The 16,599-nt window shown below is 36.6% G+C and overlaps 2 protein-coding genes across 2 annotated transcripts in view; both read right to left on the reverse strand.

Annotated features, from left to right (window-relative positions):
• Nucleotides 1–16,599, reverse strand: part of LOC126874640 (alpha-glucosidase-like) — a 103,735-nt gene that overhangs the window by 69,057 nt on the left and 18,079 nt on the right. The gene's annotated exons all lie outside the window — the stretch shown is intronic.
• Nucleotides 73–16,599, reverse strand: part of LOC126874626 (LON peptidase N-terminal domain and RING finger protein 3) — a 66,335-nt gene continuing 49,808 nt past the window's right edge. The window contains exons 4-9 of the mRNA XM_050636895.1: nt 11,287–11,481; nt 8,895–8,994; nt 7,314–7,513; nt 5,110–5,411; nt 4,624–4,831; nt 73–4,271 (exon numbers count right to left, since the gene is read on the reverse strand). Coding sequence (XP_050492852.1) covers nt 3,915–4,271; nt 4,624–4,831; nt 5,110–5,411; nt 7,314–7,513; nt 8,895–8,994; nt 11,287–11,481 — 1,362 coding nt within the window. The 3' untranslated portion in view covers nt 73–3,914. The remainder of the gene's footprint in view (nt 4,272–4,623; nt 4,832–5,109; nt 5,412–7,313; nt 7,514–8,894; nt 8,995–11,286; nt 11,482–16,599) is intronic.

Genomic DNA, 16,599 nt, shown 5'->3' on the forward strand with positions numbered 1-16,599 from the left:
TCGGTCAGAAACTCGGCCTACGTTGAAAGTCGAACAAACCAGGTCAAGGTAAAACAAAGTATCCTCGAAACATTTTGATTTCATCGATATTTTTATTACAATAATTCCATATGAAGAGATGAAGATAAATATAGAAATGTCGAAGTAAAAATGGAAAGTTGCGTGACATTACATACTATTTTGTAATATTATGTTATAACAATATACAATAGGTAGGCTATACGGTAATATCACAATGCATGATTCACAACTTCGTAAAAGTCTAGAGAAGAGAATATAAATTTAAAGATACCAGGGACACACCATCTCTGCCCCTTCGATTTTTTTTTTCTTGAAGACGAAACGTTACATTATTATTATTATTATATCGATTAGAAAACGTGCGATGAAAAAAGTTGTTCTCCTCTTATTCTTCCTCATCTTCGTCTTCTTCTTCTTCTTCTTTTTCTTCTTCTTTCATACTCACACATACACACATTCTCGAGTGAGAGAAATTGGAAATATATTACGTTAGGTGTATGCGTATCGAATAATGCCAATTTCGCAGTCAATTGTCGTTATTCGCTTTCGATAATATTATTATCGACGATACTAAAAGCTAATAGTGGTGTACTCGCTTCATAGTGATAGTACTCTTCTTAATTTGTAATAATAATTAGAATAATCATAATAGTAATAATAATAATATTAATTCACGATAACAATAAGAATAATCAATTATCATGGACAACAGACGCGTATGATTCTTTTCTTTCTTTTTCATATTTTCTTATTCTCATTTCCTCGTTTCTTCTGTACGTTTGATTGCATGACTGATATGACGTTCCCTAGCTCTTCTGATGATCGTTATATGTGTCTCTCGAATGACATTTAAAAAATTGCATGAAAATAAATTACTATACGCTACCGTAGTCGAGAAGTCTTATGAGCGACGGAATAAACTTAAAGGCTCGTATTCATAACACTGTATTATTACTAAACGATACGCCTTTGTTTCACGGGCAGTTCGCCACTATTGGAAAACCACGTTGGAAATTAATCGTTAAAAATATTATACTCTTGAATATACTCTTCAATTATCGTGCAACGACAGAATAATTTTCAGCTTGGACGCAAATTACAGTTTACTCGATGAGAATAGTTGTGATTATCAACGTTACGCTTCTAATTTTGATTAAGAGATAATTATCAATTCTCAACGATTGCTTATAGTATATAGATCCTCTTTTTAGAATTTCAATCTTTTTCGACAGATTTTTATAAATATAAATCGTTACGTTAAAAACATCAACGACGAGATATTGGAAGAAGATTTAGTCGAAAGAATTTCCTATTAATATTTATGCTAGATTATATTCGTTTTCTTCTTCTTCTTTTTTTCTTTTTTGTGGAAAGAAAAGGAGTATAGTTTGTTCTATTAGAGCGTTCTGAATACAGGCCGGACAGTATAAAAAATTGAGTTTCGTGCCACATGAAGAGCGCTTTGCCACATAAACTGGTCGTTGTTGTAAATTCCTTTTCAACAAGTATGGCTCATTACGAGAAGCTGAGTGAAAATAGAACGTTCCACCTAAAATTTCTCGTTTCTCCGAATTTAACATCACCTAGATCTAACTCGATCGCTATATTTATCAATTTTCCTCGGTATCTATCACCATGGGACGCGTAAAAACATTTCAGTTATCAAACATCATTGGACCCATTAAACGTTAATATAAGTGCAAACAGAATATATGACTCATAATAATTAAAAGATCATTTATTCAAATGGCTCTAATCTTGAATAAAAATTCTATAAGTTTCAAATTATATCAAACTTATTTAGTTTTCTTTCTTTTTGTCAATGAAATTTGTTTCGTTCCGTAAAATTGTAATTTTAGTTTTATACTCGGGCACATGATCCTTTAATTATTTCAAGCAACACATTCGTGCTATCTTTCTCAACGTATGTCAAAGTTTGTCAAGTACAGTTTGCTTACTTCTGATTTAGATACTAGAAAAATTCATTTTGCATAGAAAGAAAAATACGCTGAAAAAAAAAATTATTCGACTTTCGTAAATATCAAAGACAAAAGCTCTTCACGCCCCAAAGCTCAAGATTGGCCAATTCGAACGAGCTAAAACTGGATGCGCGCACGACAGAGTCTAAAACACGCCGCTCTAACCGTGCGTACATCCGACGAACGTTTTGTACTCAGCAAACTCACGACGAAATACATATGTACGTCTCGCTTCTCGTTCTATCATTGTACCATCGTTATGAGTATATATTCGCGCGATTCGTTTCGAAGATAAAAAGTTCTCGTCGGGTACGAACAACATAAGCGTAAACGACGACGACGTGCGTACCTCTGATTGCAACGTATAATATGCTCATGTATACATAAATGTGTGTGTATACATATAGATGTATGTATATATAATATTATCTGGAAGAACAGATTTGCGTATTGCAATAGCGCGAAGAACACGGTCACGCCTTACCGAGGTAAACGATATCCCTCCTTTCGTCTCGGATATGTGACTCTATCGTCTACTTTGGTCGATTCATCGATGATTGGCTAAGAGTTTGAACATCCTCGATTCGATATTCCTATCGACGCTAACGACGACTTTCGAATATAAAACGTGTATTTGTGAGAACCGATCGGCTATCGATAGTCTAGCTAATTTTGTAATAAATATCGAGAATATGATGATCTTGCGTTATAGCTTGCCCGAAATTAACTTATCGTTCAAAAAGTAGGAATGAGTCTCACCGTATTGTTTGACAGGTTCCGTGTCAGCTACACTATCGATGGCACGCGACAGATACGAAAGACAAAGGCTAATAATTTTTAATTTATTGCTAATAGATAGATTTAAAAGTTAGGTAAGTTTAGAAAAGGTTAAAAGATTAGGAATTGCTTACTATCTATAACTAAATTTCCTAGTATAATTTTACCAGATGATTCTGAAATTGTCGTACAGCACGGAACGTGTCAACTCTGTGTTATTTGGTCTATTTCAAAGAGACCAGTGAGAAATCAGTGCTGTCAAGGAACTGAAGCGAAAGCTGTCACTTCGTTCGTTGCTTCTCCCTTGTTATATGCAGTATAGGAACAATAACTGATACCATGTTACACGTATCGTAATGCATACTAGTAAGTATAATCGATTCTCTTAAGGGCATACTGATTTTTATGCGTAGAGAAAAATACGAACAAGTTTCGTTCATTGACAGCACCGGTCCAGCTACACCGTCATCAATCTCTTGTCAGAAAACACAAACGTCACAAAATATGCGTCGAAGCACGTAGCGAGATTGTAAAAGAGCGGGTTGCTTGTAATATTGCTTAGAGTAATCACACGCACGATCGAATTAATTCTGGACGAGCTGTAACGCGCAAATCGACGAGATCAATTTCTTCGTTTACATCTCTCGCTTCAACCCCCCGTTCTAACTAGGTTCCGTTAGTGGAACGTAACGACTACTCGAATGACAACGATGTTACCCTTTGTTCGATCCTAGTCTCGCTTCTTCTAATTGCACCATCATCGTTCCGTCGATAAGGCGCTTGGCTGTGTAAGTTTAACGAGTACCCAATAAAGAGAGAAAGAGAGATAGTACTCGAGTTAAAACGCAACTAACGGGGTTAAGTATAAGAAGAAAAGTGGGGGAATCGATGCACACGGAGAACCTGGTTGCCGATCGACCGAGCTACAGGTTTTCCTCGCCTCACTTCCGGATATAATGCGTGTATATTAAATACCGAGTAAAAAGTAGTAATCTTCGATAAGCTATTCTCCAAGTACTTTGTACATCGAATGAAAGTCGAATCTGATTAAATCACCATTTCATGGCGAAATTATCTGAACGAATTGTCCTGAGAGGACATCTTTCCAATTTCTTCTTATCCTTTGTTCCTTTAACGTTACTGTACCACCGAGACTGTCGTGTCTGCGAGGCCACCCTCGTCTCGACATATGCTGGATGAAGTGGTGGTTTCTTCCGATGGAGCAGGGGCGACAGTTAATTGCCTTTGCTCCATATGATCGAGAGTCTTTTCGATAGCCCTTAATCTCTTCTCCAGACTCGTCGTACCGAGAATTCCCACTTGCAGCTGGGGACCAAGCGGTAAAATCGCCAACAACCACCAGGTCCACGATGGACCGTCCGGCAAGCGCGGCCAATCTTCTTCGGTGTCTGGCATTCGACCGAATACTCGCTGTATTTCTAATTGCTGGGACAATGGCACCGTGTCCCACCATCTTCTTCCTTTCGTTCTCACCTGGAAATATCAAGTTTCAGTAAGCAGAGGCAGTCTATTTTTATCGTTTATAAACTCCTAATTGCCACGATCTATATATTTTCTGATACCGGTGACGACAAAACTGACCGATAATAAATTGAAGAGACGCTCGATAAAATGGCAATTGGAATTAATTTTAGGTTAATTTTAGAATGAAAAATTTTATTGAAGGTTGTATAACGTTAGTACGTGTTATATATTATGTGCATTGTTATTGTATGTATGTTACATATTATATCATTATTATATTACTACGTGAGTTAATAGGTAAGTCTTCGAGCGGTAAGTTATTAACTACGATCGATTCGAACATGAATTATCGATGTTTCACCTTGTCGTGAAGCTCTAAGAGATTCAAAAGTTGGTCCTCCTGAACCATCGCATCCCTCAGGAATTCTACTTGAGCCGTGTCATAACCGTCCCTTTCTCCTCCAGAGAGAACCCTGAATCTTCTGCCTCCGACTGTGCTAAGAATGCTGCAACCATCTTTCAGCAGAACTCTATCTCGAATTTCAAGCATAGTGCCGTATTCCGCGTATCTGTTGCAAACAAAATATCGCTACTAAAATTAAGTTTTCGAACACGATAGATCGAACGGACAATTTGTTTTTTTATTTTAACAAGGACCATTTATCGAACTCAAGAACTGTCTCATAGTGTGGCATTCTTAACGCTTGTTAAGAGAGTAAAAAGGATAAGAAAAGTCTAATCTTCGACTATCCTCTTACTTTGTAAGTAAACAAAATGATCGTTCCACGTTACCACTTCTTCCGCTGAATATAAAAGAAACGAAAAGAAAAACTAAAAGGACAATTACCTCTTCGTCCCCGTCGCTTCTCTGTTGAGACACGCCGCGATACCAAACTGACGAACGCCACTCTCGACGCATCTCCTCACCATCAGCCTGTATCTCGGCTCGTAGACGAACAGGGGACAGGCGACACAAGGAAACGCCGTGGTACAAACAAAAACCGCGATCTGCTCGCTGCCCAGGAGGCCAAGTCCCTGGACCAGTTCTAATCGGTGGCTGGCTGCCCTGGAGGCGTATTCCGCCGGGGCTACGGTCTTCAAAGCCCTCTCGACGAAGTCCGTCACCGTCTTCTGGCTGCTGGCCAAGTACTGAAAAAGCAAAGGACACTCTGCTAAGTCAACCAGAAACCTCGTCGTCCTTCTCCAGAGATGCCATCAACGTCTCGCTGCTGAAATTCGTGATTTTTTCATGAGAATTTCTCAGCACCTTCCTCCTTCGTGACAAGTTTCGTGGCCATCTCCCTGGAGAACTGGCATTAATAAAGAATAGGATGTTTCAGAGAGTTGCACTTAGAGTGTTTTGTTTGAAATTAATCGAATTCCGGTGTCGTTTTGATTAGACTGACTACGTTGATTCGATGCACTGCATCCTTCATCTTTATGAAATTTATATTGAAATTATATTTATTACATTGCATTGTGATAACGGTCGTGTATTAATACGCACGTTGTTGAATAAAGAACATTTTGCTAGAGTAAAGTCGTCGATCGAACTTTATATCGATTGCCGATCTCGAGGGTGTTGTTAAATTTACCTACGTCATAACGTAATAGGAAGAAGCAAACAAGTACCGCATAATGAACGAAACGGTGTATAATTAGAATGACAGGAATCATACTATTCATCAGTGAATGCAATAGCGTTCGCTAAATTGTCAATCGATATAAACAGCCGTGCAGCATATTTGGATATAAAATCACATTTGAATTACAGAAACCCGACAACCAGTGATATCTTAAAACGTCGTAAGGGTATTTATAAAATATTCACTCGTCGTTTCTTGAATTCCAGAATTTTTCCATAAAGGATTAATAACTTCTCCATACATAGACTGTAACAAATATAGACTGTGTTCGATTCTATTAACTCTTCTGAATTACTTGTGTAAATATCACGTAAAAACTTGCGCAAAAAGTATTTATCATGAATCACACCGACCAATTAAATAAAACGAAGCAACACTGATAAACGTTTAGCGTCGCGTTAAGGAAGAAGGAAGGAGAATATGAAAGAAAGAAGCAGTAACAATGCGGGAATAACGGTCGCGGTGTGTTATGTAATAATGTAACGTAATACGAGGTAGGAGGGGATCCAGGAAAGATACGGGATTGCCAGCCGCAAAATTTATTTAACGTCATTAACGACGATGCTCACAGGGACAATTGGTAATGATGCCACGAACGCGGAAGCTCCTAACGGCGGCCCTGGTGACCACAAACAATAATCATTTCAATCTGCAGCATCGTTAACCGCTAGGAAGCATTATATCTCATTTATGGACAGGTGTTCCACGTCCTGACGTTCTTTTGTTCCACGGAACATAATTCGAAATCGACTTTTTGTCTTATGATTCTTTGTACTCGTTATATAGGATGTTTCAAATTTCGTCAGGTAAATTTGTTCAATATATTCTATAGATTTAAACGAGGATATTATACATATAAATACAAGGAAAGAACGACGACACATGCAAACCAGCTGGCTGCTGAAGCGAGCAAAGCTCTGATAGAAAGAAGACTAAAAAGAAAACACCCCACTGGCCTCATTAAAGAAATAAAATAGTCAAACTCGAAGATGGTATCCCGCCGAGGGTAGCCATCCACGTGTTATTTAGCAATTAAGTTAGAACAATTTAGCAAATGTCTAACTGGACAAATTGTAAAGTACAAATTAAATAATAAAAAAAATATTATACATATACAGGCTGGTTGGTAACTGGTGGTACAAGCGGAAAGAGGGTGAAAATATAGAATAAAATTTTTTTTTATTTTTTTTTTAATTTTTTCATCGAGACAACGATCTACAGTGAGATCCGTTATAACGTACCGCACGCGTACCGAGCGAAAATTCAAAGTCGATTTTCTCGAAAACAAAGCCTCAAACGAAAAATTTTTATTCTATATTTTCGACTTCTTTTTTCGCGTAGAATCATCCCCTTTCCGCTTGTACCACCAGTTACCAACCACCCTGTATATTCATACTATACTTACATCGACGAGAGACGTAACGCACAAAGGGCAGGCCGAGGAATAATCCAAGCAACGATCCAAACACATCCAGCAATACGTGTGCCCGCATGGTGTTGTTACGGGTTTCCATAAGAGTCGACAGCACAGAATGCAATCCAACTCGCCTGCCGTGCCACCGGAAAGGGGCGGTAGGAGAATTTCAGCGGGTCTCGCTTCGAGCCCTGTGAAAAACAAACGTTTTGGTTGATTACCGTGTGTTATATTCTTATCGCGTAATTCTATGCTTTAAAAGAATTCTATAATATTATTGAACTCAAAATTATACACAAATGAAACGTTATACGTAATTTTAGAAGAAGAAAAAAGGAATTAGATTTCAACAGAATTGAACAGTATTGTATTATTGTACTATTTCATATTATTATTATTATTATTACATCGCACATCGCATAAGGTTTGTGAGGATTTACACGACATATTTGGACATTCGCGTAAGTTTGAATTTCTGCAATATTTATCGATATCTCGTAAGGATATGATAAAACTTCGGCGAGATAAAAATTTAATATTTCAAAACGGTAAATGTCTTTGGGTAATTGAATTCCTCGAATCAACTTATATCTTTTTAGTTCTTAATTTTACACGATAAGAATTGAATCTTTTAAAAGGGATTAATCGAAAATTTTCGAACGAAAGCTAAAAAGTAAAAGTTTTCGAGATAAATTAATTAGTTAACTAGACAAATAAATGATGCACTTTTGAATCTTTAGACGTGGATAAATGGTAACAAAATTTGAACGAACAGGATGAAGAAAGCGGGAACTTTGCACAAGAAATTAACAAGATCGTAGAAATAAATGAAAGATTTCGTGTCGCGTTGCTCAAGCGTTGAATGAACTTTACTTTTAAATAGCTTGGGGATTCGTTTATCAATGGTAGGCATTCAACCGCACATATCGTGGTAAATGTGCAACGTTAGTTATTAATACGAAATGTCAGATAGAACGTTATCGGGTAACCTTTTCAGGCTGCAATTCATCTTTTATAAAAACATAGCCATATTCGACGATTAAAAATCTGCTCAATTTGTAGAGCATTAAAATTATGTTTCAATACTGACGAAGATACTTGAATAAATAAAATACTGGCAATATTCTAACATTTTAAATCTTACGCAAATTTAAATAATTAAAATATTTCCTTTCTTTTTTCTTCTAGTCGATACTTCTACGTATAAATACTACCGCTACAAATATTATTGTAAATGCTCGAATAATATAAACTACGAACATTCTCACTGAATTATTTGAAGTATCATTATAAAATTTAGATAACATTTAGATTTTTAAATAAGAATCTAACTACGGATACTTATGAGAAATTTAAATGTATATAATTGTTTGCTTATTTAGATAAAACATAAATGTACAAAAAGTAGAAAATACTTCAAATACTCTACATAAAGCAAAGTACTTGCTTACACTATGAAATATGAAACGAGTTTCTATTTAGAATTCGCGTAAACGTCCGCAGCCTATTAACGATTCTCATCATTCTTCTGTAATTTGCACTCGATTTAATGCTACAGCCTTTCCAACTTACTTTTCAGCTTTTCTATGTCTTGGTAAAGACGATCTAGGCCAGCCTGCAGCTTCATGTTGTTTTGTGGTGCTGTGGTTGACAGGAGCCTTCTGCTAACAGTCTGCAATGAATCAACAAGGATAATTGGATTAAGCGCGAACTTTAATCTACAATTATTAGGATTGACACGATTAGAGCTTCTTTTCTTTGAAATACAATTCATCTTTATTCGCAACGGGACGCCGTGAGCTTGCGTAACGTTTAATGGATCGTTACGCAACCCAACAATCTGTTCGGAACTTAATTCCTCGATATTTCGTTTCGCCTGTTTTTCTTCTCGCTGTTGCAATTACATTACCATTCGTGCTTAACTCGAAAACCGTGTTTTCCCCGTATTCACGCGTTCAGGATTTTTATCGAAAATTCCGTTATTTCGTAATCTTGAAACAAAGCATAGGAACAGAGATACAAGAACGAACGTTGCTTTTCTGTTATAAATTTTAGTAATAGAAAGAATATATATATAAAGAGTATAATTTATCTTATCGTAATTTATATAAATCACTATACAAAGTGAGAAAATTCGAGGATTCGTAATTAAACGTGGTGAATGATTATTATTATTGGTTAGCGAACACAGGCTTATCCCGGCCACAAGATTAATAGTAATTGAAACGTCGGATTTATATAAGTTCCAGCCGCCTAGCCGCTTATTAACGCCGCGATATCCGTATTTCTCGTTGATCTATAATAATTGCAAATTGATTGTTAATTACGTGCTTCCCAAGCGGCAAGAAGTGCACGTGTTGTTACAATACAATCGGACGCGAACAGATACAACGACGTCCTCCCAGGAAACAGAACGATTAACCAAGATATCTGAGCGGTAATCGAGAATATGATTAAGATATCGATTGTTGTATTGCTGTAGTACGTGCCAGGAATTAAACGGACAAAAAAATAATTGCAACCTCCTGAAGTAGAACCGTGATTAAATTACTCTGTTTTCTCTATTACGATTTGATATTTGCTTCGGTGAACTATGTGCTTGAGTTGAACATTTGCTTTCGATCAGTTGCTCGTCAACAATTTGATACCACTTTAATTATAAAGGATTACATTCGGGAGATTGAAAATCTAAAATAATTAAATTTCTTACGACGACTGGAAAATTCAGTTCGTTAAAATTGTATCGAGAAACAAGAAGAAATTACACGAACATAAATGACTTTTGTTTCAACATCATGAGTGTATATATATATATATATATATATATGTATATTTTGCTCTTTATTCGTTTTCTTATCTCATCGACGTTTGTCACAAAGCAACGATCATAGAAGGAAAATCCGATTTCGTAAACATAGAACGCAAGAAGAAAAGCACGAAGTTATTTGATAATTCAATCGCAGCTTCGAAGTCAGCATAAAACTGTACCTGAACGATGATGTCACTTTTAAAATGGCCATTCAGTTATCAAGAAGTATATACAGCTGTAAGTACTGTGTATTAAAAGAATGCAACGTCTAAACCATGTTACGTAAATGAAGAATCGTTTAAACGAAGAATAAACACTGTATGAAACGGTTGAAGTTAATTCAATTTTACATCATTTATTTTCATCGATATAGTACGAAGTTAAAGTCACACAATTTTAATTCGGGGCACAACAGCGAATCCTGTATCTTATTAAAAAGTATATTTTATATCTCCATCGTGTGTGTACTGTATCATAAATATTTTTACTACTTTGCTTAAAATCAAACGCAACAATTTTTAAATCGAGCGGAGAAAAATACCGTGAGTTACGAAGAAAATGATTAATAACGTTATAACAAAAAATTGAATTGAACATTAAGGCTGCTGCGATTCCCGGACATTTCTTTCTTTCTTTTTTTTTTATTAGACAGTATTTCGCTAGCATTGCAGCTAGAATCTTATCAAATCTGATAATTCATGAGAATATACCGGTAGTGACACTGCCACGCACACATATGTATGTGTATACTCAACACTTGGACTTCAAATTCTAAGAATTCTTGTTAACGATAAATTCCTGAGAAAAAACTCGAGCATTAGAAAGCTTCAAACGTTTCTCACAGAAACGTTCGCCATTGCGAATAATCTACAAAATCCATATTTTCCGGCGTATTGGAAATCAATCTCGCAAATAGTTCGCATATAATTTAACTTCGAATTTTATTCCACATAAAAATATTCTAATTTTGTACAATTTTTATATCGCGTAAAGAAAGCGAAACTCGTTATTGAAACAGCAAAGAAGGAAGAGGAAATACGCTTACGTTAAACTACTATTTCCCCTCGAATTGAAAGATATTCCATAAAATTGGAAAAATTAAAATAAACCTTAAATTGTCTACCCTTGTTTTCTAAAATCTCACGAGATTCCTACCTGAGTGAACTCCTCTTCGCCACCGCTGCTATTATCCTCACAGTCCGAGGCATTCAATACTGTTCGACGATTCCTCTTCGGGTTCATCAGCTGATGACGACTCCTCGTGCGCGATGCACCCTCGGTTAAATTGTAGGGGGTGCGAGATGGCAGGCCGTAACGACGATGTCCAGATGATAACACTTTGTACAGCACCTGAAGACCATACGAAACAATGCCTTTTGTAATTCTAATGCGATGGAACGATGAAAGCCGCTTCCTCCGCGAATTGTTATCGAGGATTGGCGCGTTGTGCGACGTGCCTTAGACGATAGAGACGTCTCTTTGTTGCAGGCCGATGTTCCATGCAAATGTAGCCCGTAAATCCTTGTAAACGAGATATACGTCTCCTTCGGCGCGAACAAGAAAAATTATGCGACATAATTACAATATTGTCTCCAATGCATGTTGATTGCGCGCAACGACTCACATAAGATAAGGGGATGTCGCTTTGTAAGTACAGTGCGATCCAAAAACATCGAGTCACGAGAGGAATAATACGACAAAGGATAAGAAAATGAATTTAACTATTGTCGTGGATAAATATGTGTGATGGTATTGTGCTATATTCGTAATATAAAAATTAATTTATCAGCAACTTGGTTTTCGTGACATTATCATAAATGAGTAAAAATGATGTGGATCGTTAGAGCGAATATCTGGTATATCTCGTTAGCATTTAATATTATACTTTGAATCGTGCGTAACAAAATGAAGGAAATGATTGTATCGTGGCTTTCAATTAACTGGAATATCGCACTGAATTTTCATCTCCTATTTATGGAAATTGATCGTTGCGGAATCGAATCTTTGCGCGAGATTAAGCGGTTCGTGAACGGTAGTCAACGAGAAACATAATAAATTTTATACTTTGTGTTTCGCCATACAAGTAGAACGTGAGATTTTCTTCGAGTAAACGGCGGTACACTTCGATTTCTGTGATGGATATTATGTAATATATCTCCTACGATTATCCGTAATAACTTCAGAAAAACAATGCACAACAATTGCGCAGCAGCGATTTATTAGATGCGATGGTTCCACGTATTTTACTTTTTCTTCCTCAACTTATACCGTTAAACACAATTTTCTCACACAAACCCAAGTTCAAGTACTTCAATAAATCGAACATTTGCTTTTTTCTGATATCAAAACATTCTCTAACTGAACCTTGACTTCTTATCTGAACATGGTCTAAGAAAAATAAAGAAAAGAAAAAGAAGAACGTTCAAAATAGATTCTTTCCATTAAGGCGATACTCGTTTATCTCGTGGTATATCTTTTCATTCCGCTAAGGCTCTCACGTTTTCACAAAAACAAGATTGCATAATGACGTGCAACACTGTTTTCAAGCATTTACAATCGTTAATTCCTCTGAACGCCTTCGACGAGCGAAGAAAACGCAAGACAAACCAAAAGTACACGATTCGATTCCGGATGATCGAACATCCGCGAGTTACAAAAGAAGAGTAAGATACAAGAAAGAGGTTAGGAGCGAGTCTAGAAAATTTCACGTGCACCTTGTGCAACTTCCTCGTGGTTAAATCGTATCCGGGCACAATAGGAGAACATTTTCAACCAGAAGAAAGTGGCAAACGTGCGGATGTTGCTTGCCATACGGCTCGAACGCCGCGCGAAAAGAATGATTCCTCGATCTTACATAAGTACCGGTGCAGCTTGCGTCAATGATTGTACCAGCCTCTAGGTTACATAATGACCGTTCGAAATTCAATTTGTCGTGCCTCTTCGATTCGTTCGACTCGTTCGACGAATTCTAACCCCAGGTCGCCCCCGTGGCGCCATTAAATCGGACGCTCTGGCGATAGTTGGCTCGATTGCATAGTCCACGGTGGTTTACCGCGCGAGATTAATCTCATGCGGCTGGCATTGTAATTTAGAACTATCCGTATGGGATCTTACGAAATTGTTTGATTAAATATCATGATTGGAACATTTATTAATTAAACTTGTTCGTTATTGTGAAATTTCAGGGTTTTCGGCGCAACGAAAGTTTGGCCATCGTGCTAGCTAGGCTATTTTGTGTAATTTAGAAATGATCTTAGTGGTACGTTTCATATTGATAGCTGATGTTTCGTTAACGCGTGTTATGCTTCGGTATAATCGATGGGAAAATTCTAATGTTATGTTTGCTCAATCGCTTAAAGTATTCTATATAATTACGAAATAGCGTTTTCCAGATGAACCACAGACTGATGGAAAAGAAGCAACGGTGGAATACCCGCGATAAATTTTGATTCTGCAGCTGTACCGGCTTATTCTCGCGTCGGAAAAAACAATAGTCGCGATCCAAAGAGCCAGACGTCTCGAGTTGCTGTGAGTGATTATCGCTGGCCTTGCCTCCAATGTGGACTAGCCTTGGGTCACTCACCTGGAGAGCCTTATTGGAATTATCGGGTTGTCACATGGTCGACTGATATGACGTTCAGGAGGTCAACAGGGAAATAAATTTGTTCTTTTTCTACTTAGTTGAAATTTGTTTTCATTGGACGCGTAGGACGCTCGTAAGTTTATTATATAACGAAGAATCGAATCGTATGCGTGGCTCGGCCTAATGCCCCAAGGTATTCATGAATGTCAATTCACAGAATATTTATCGTCTAACTTAGGCTATTCATCTTCACGCCCACGAGACGTGTGGATGTTTCGTGGAAGAATGATATCGTCGAAATTTACGAGATAATTGTAGAAATCAATTTAGATCAAGACGCAAAGAATCAAACGTCGAATTCATCTTTCGTTGTTTTTCTTTATAGTTTGAATGGTAAAATTCGTATCTTTGGGTACTTCTTTGAAAAAAAGAAAATAATAACACGAAGACAATAGCATTAAAATTGAATCTGTAAAATCGGATCGTTTAAATATCAAGAATGACGAAAAACAAATATTTTTTCCAACTCGCTGCATGCATCGATCTACAGATTATACGTAATTCCTATAAAATGATTTTACGTGAGAAAACTTCGATTCGACCTGAATAAGAAAATTCATTTTTACGATCTTGCTGTTCGAGCATTTTGGCTCGTCCGAACTTTCCAACATAATTTCATTAGTGACTTGATTAATCAGATATTTCTCAGAAAATGGAGAAATGATTGTGTAAAGGCTGCCTAGGAGAGTGGTGTGTGCGTGATGAGGTCTTCGGTTAATGCCACGCGGTATAATTCTTACAGTCATCACGATTCTTTCTCGCGAGAAATCAGATTTAATCGAACTTAATTAACCCGTTGATGCCAGCTTGGACTTGTAAGTTTTTCAGGCGAAGGTGACTTCGTCGACACTCCATTATACTGTAAATTATTATACATCTCGTAAGGTTTTTGCGCTTTTAACCGTACACTTTACACAGACAGAATCCATATTAATTTCATTCAATAAATTTACATAACTTTATTTACAACATATGCGAAATTATTCATCTAATTAGGCCGACTACGTCGCAGAAACAGAACGAAGAACGACCGCCATTGTGACTAATTAAAAATCAATTCATTAGTTCCGTTTTACACTTTCGAAAGAAATATCATTTTATAAATCTGAGAATATTGAGATATTATAATACGTTAAAAGGTGTAAAACCAGTTTCTTTATTATATAATATATTTTATTTAATTTCCAGCCAGTAAATAATGTTCCTCGTATATCTTTGAACTAATCAAATATTCATATATTTGATTAAACGTACGATCCAATAGACATACGAAGTATCCTATTCTACATACGTTTCTGTTGAAAATGACAACGTGAGTTCGTACTCGCCATCCATATGCAGATGCGTTAGTTATAAGAAATAGTAACCAGAGGATGATCCCATTTACAATCGACAGATTTAATCGATAGGCTTAAAATGCTTTTTTGTTTTTGTCTCTAGTTTTTGTAAGCGCGTGTAATAAAGGTTTTTTTTGGCTCAGAACGGTGCGATAGATTTATCCATTCAATAAAATAACAACTATTCTGATCTTACCTCTGAGTATAGAAATAACAACAGTTTCAATTGCAGAGCTTCTTCTTTTTTTTTTTTTTTTTTTTTAAGTTTACAGACTATAGCAAGGATCTTTTCACACTGCTCCGCTTTAAATCTTCTTTATCGCCAGAGCGAGACATTCAATACGTAGAAACTGTTGTTATGCTATAAAGTTACTATAAACATTTACTAGAAAAATTACAGTATTGTGAATTTTATTCTCATAAATCTACGAGACATAAACTTCATATCTATAATAATCACGTTAATACTAGCCGATGTACATTTCTCTTCCAATTATCATATTCTTTGTATTTTCCACGTATTCTCGTGACGCGCGATAGTTTACTAACGACACAAAGGAGAGGGAAGAAAAAACGATACGAGAAGCGAGGAATCGGCATGAAAGTCAGAATCGAGAGGAACACGCGTCACGCAACAAACAGTACGCTCTCCTCGAACAGCGTGTCTATTCGCGAGTAGTTATCATTGCCCCGGTACGGGTCACTCACCTGACGACTATCATACCGAGTCATTAAGCTACACCGCTAGCAGCCGTACCGGAAATGCCGTCGCGCACAGACGTCCATTTCTTTTGTACACGTTCGTGACTTCGTCGCGGTATCTTGATCTCTCTTTTGCTCGTTTGTACTGTTCATCCGCGAATACTTATCCACCGGTCGTGCATCGTTCGCGACCATATTAAAATGAGAATAAACGCTAACGGATCCCTCGCCAAAGGATTTCGTTCCGTGTGGAGAATTACACGCGGATCGAGTCGTTGACTCTTTCGGGTCTAACGTCGGACGCTTTTAAAGCAGTGTTACGCTTTATTTATGCTACTCTTTTCGCGTAGACAACGCAATTTATGTAACATCGTGTCGTAATTTCATATACGAGCGTGCTTGATTAAAGTAATCACTAAATATTGCATTGGAACAATAATTAAGGTAATGTAATCTGAAAACAATTTAGTGCAGTATTAATCTAAATAATTGAATTCAAATAAATCTATGTAAATAAATAATATGGTATTTTATCTAAATAAATGATGGTATTCTTGGATTCTCGTTCAGTGAATATTATTTTTTCTTTCCTGATGTTGAGATGGACATTGTAAATGACTAGTTGAAAGTATTGCATCGTAAAGATAAGACGAATGTAAAAATTCTAGCGATATTTTTAATATTTATATACATTAATTTAATATTATTTACCTATCGATTAATTTCTATGAACGTTACTTTGTGATGTTTTTATATGGAACTACTTTTAGTATGTAGAAAGTTAAT

The sequence above is a fragment of the Bombus huntii genome, chromosome 2 (assembly GCF_024542735.1).
Source record: "Bombus huntii isolate Logan2020A chromosome 2, iyBomHunt1.1, whole genome shotgun sequence".
Taxonomy (NCBI): Eukaryota; Metazoa; Arthropoda; class Insecta; order Hymenoptera; family Apidae; genus Bombus; species Bombus huntii.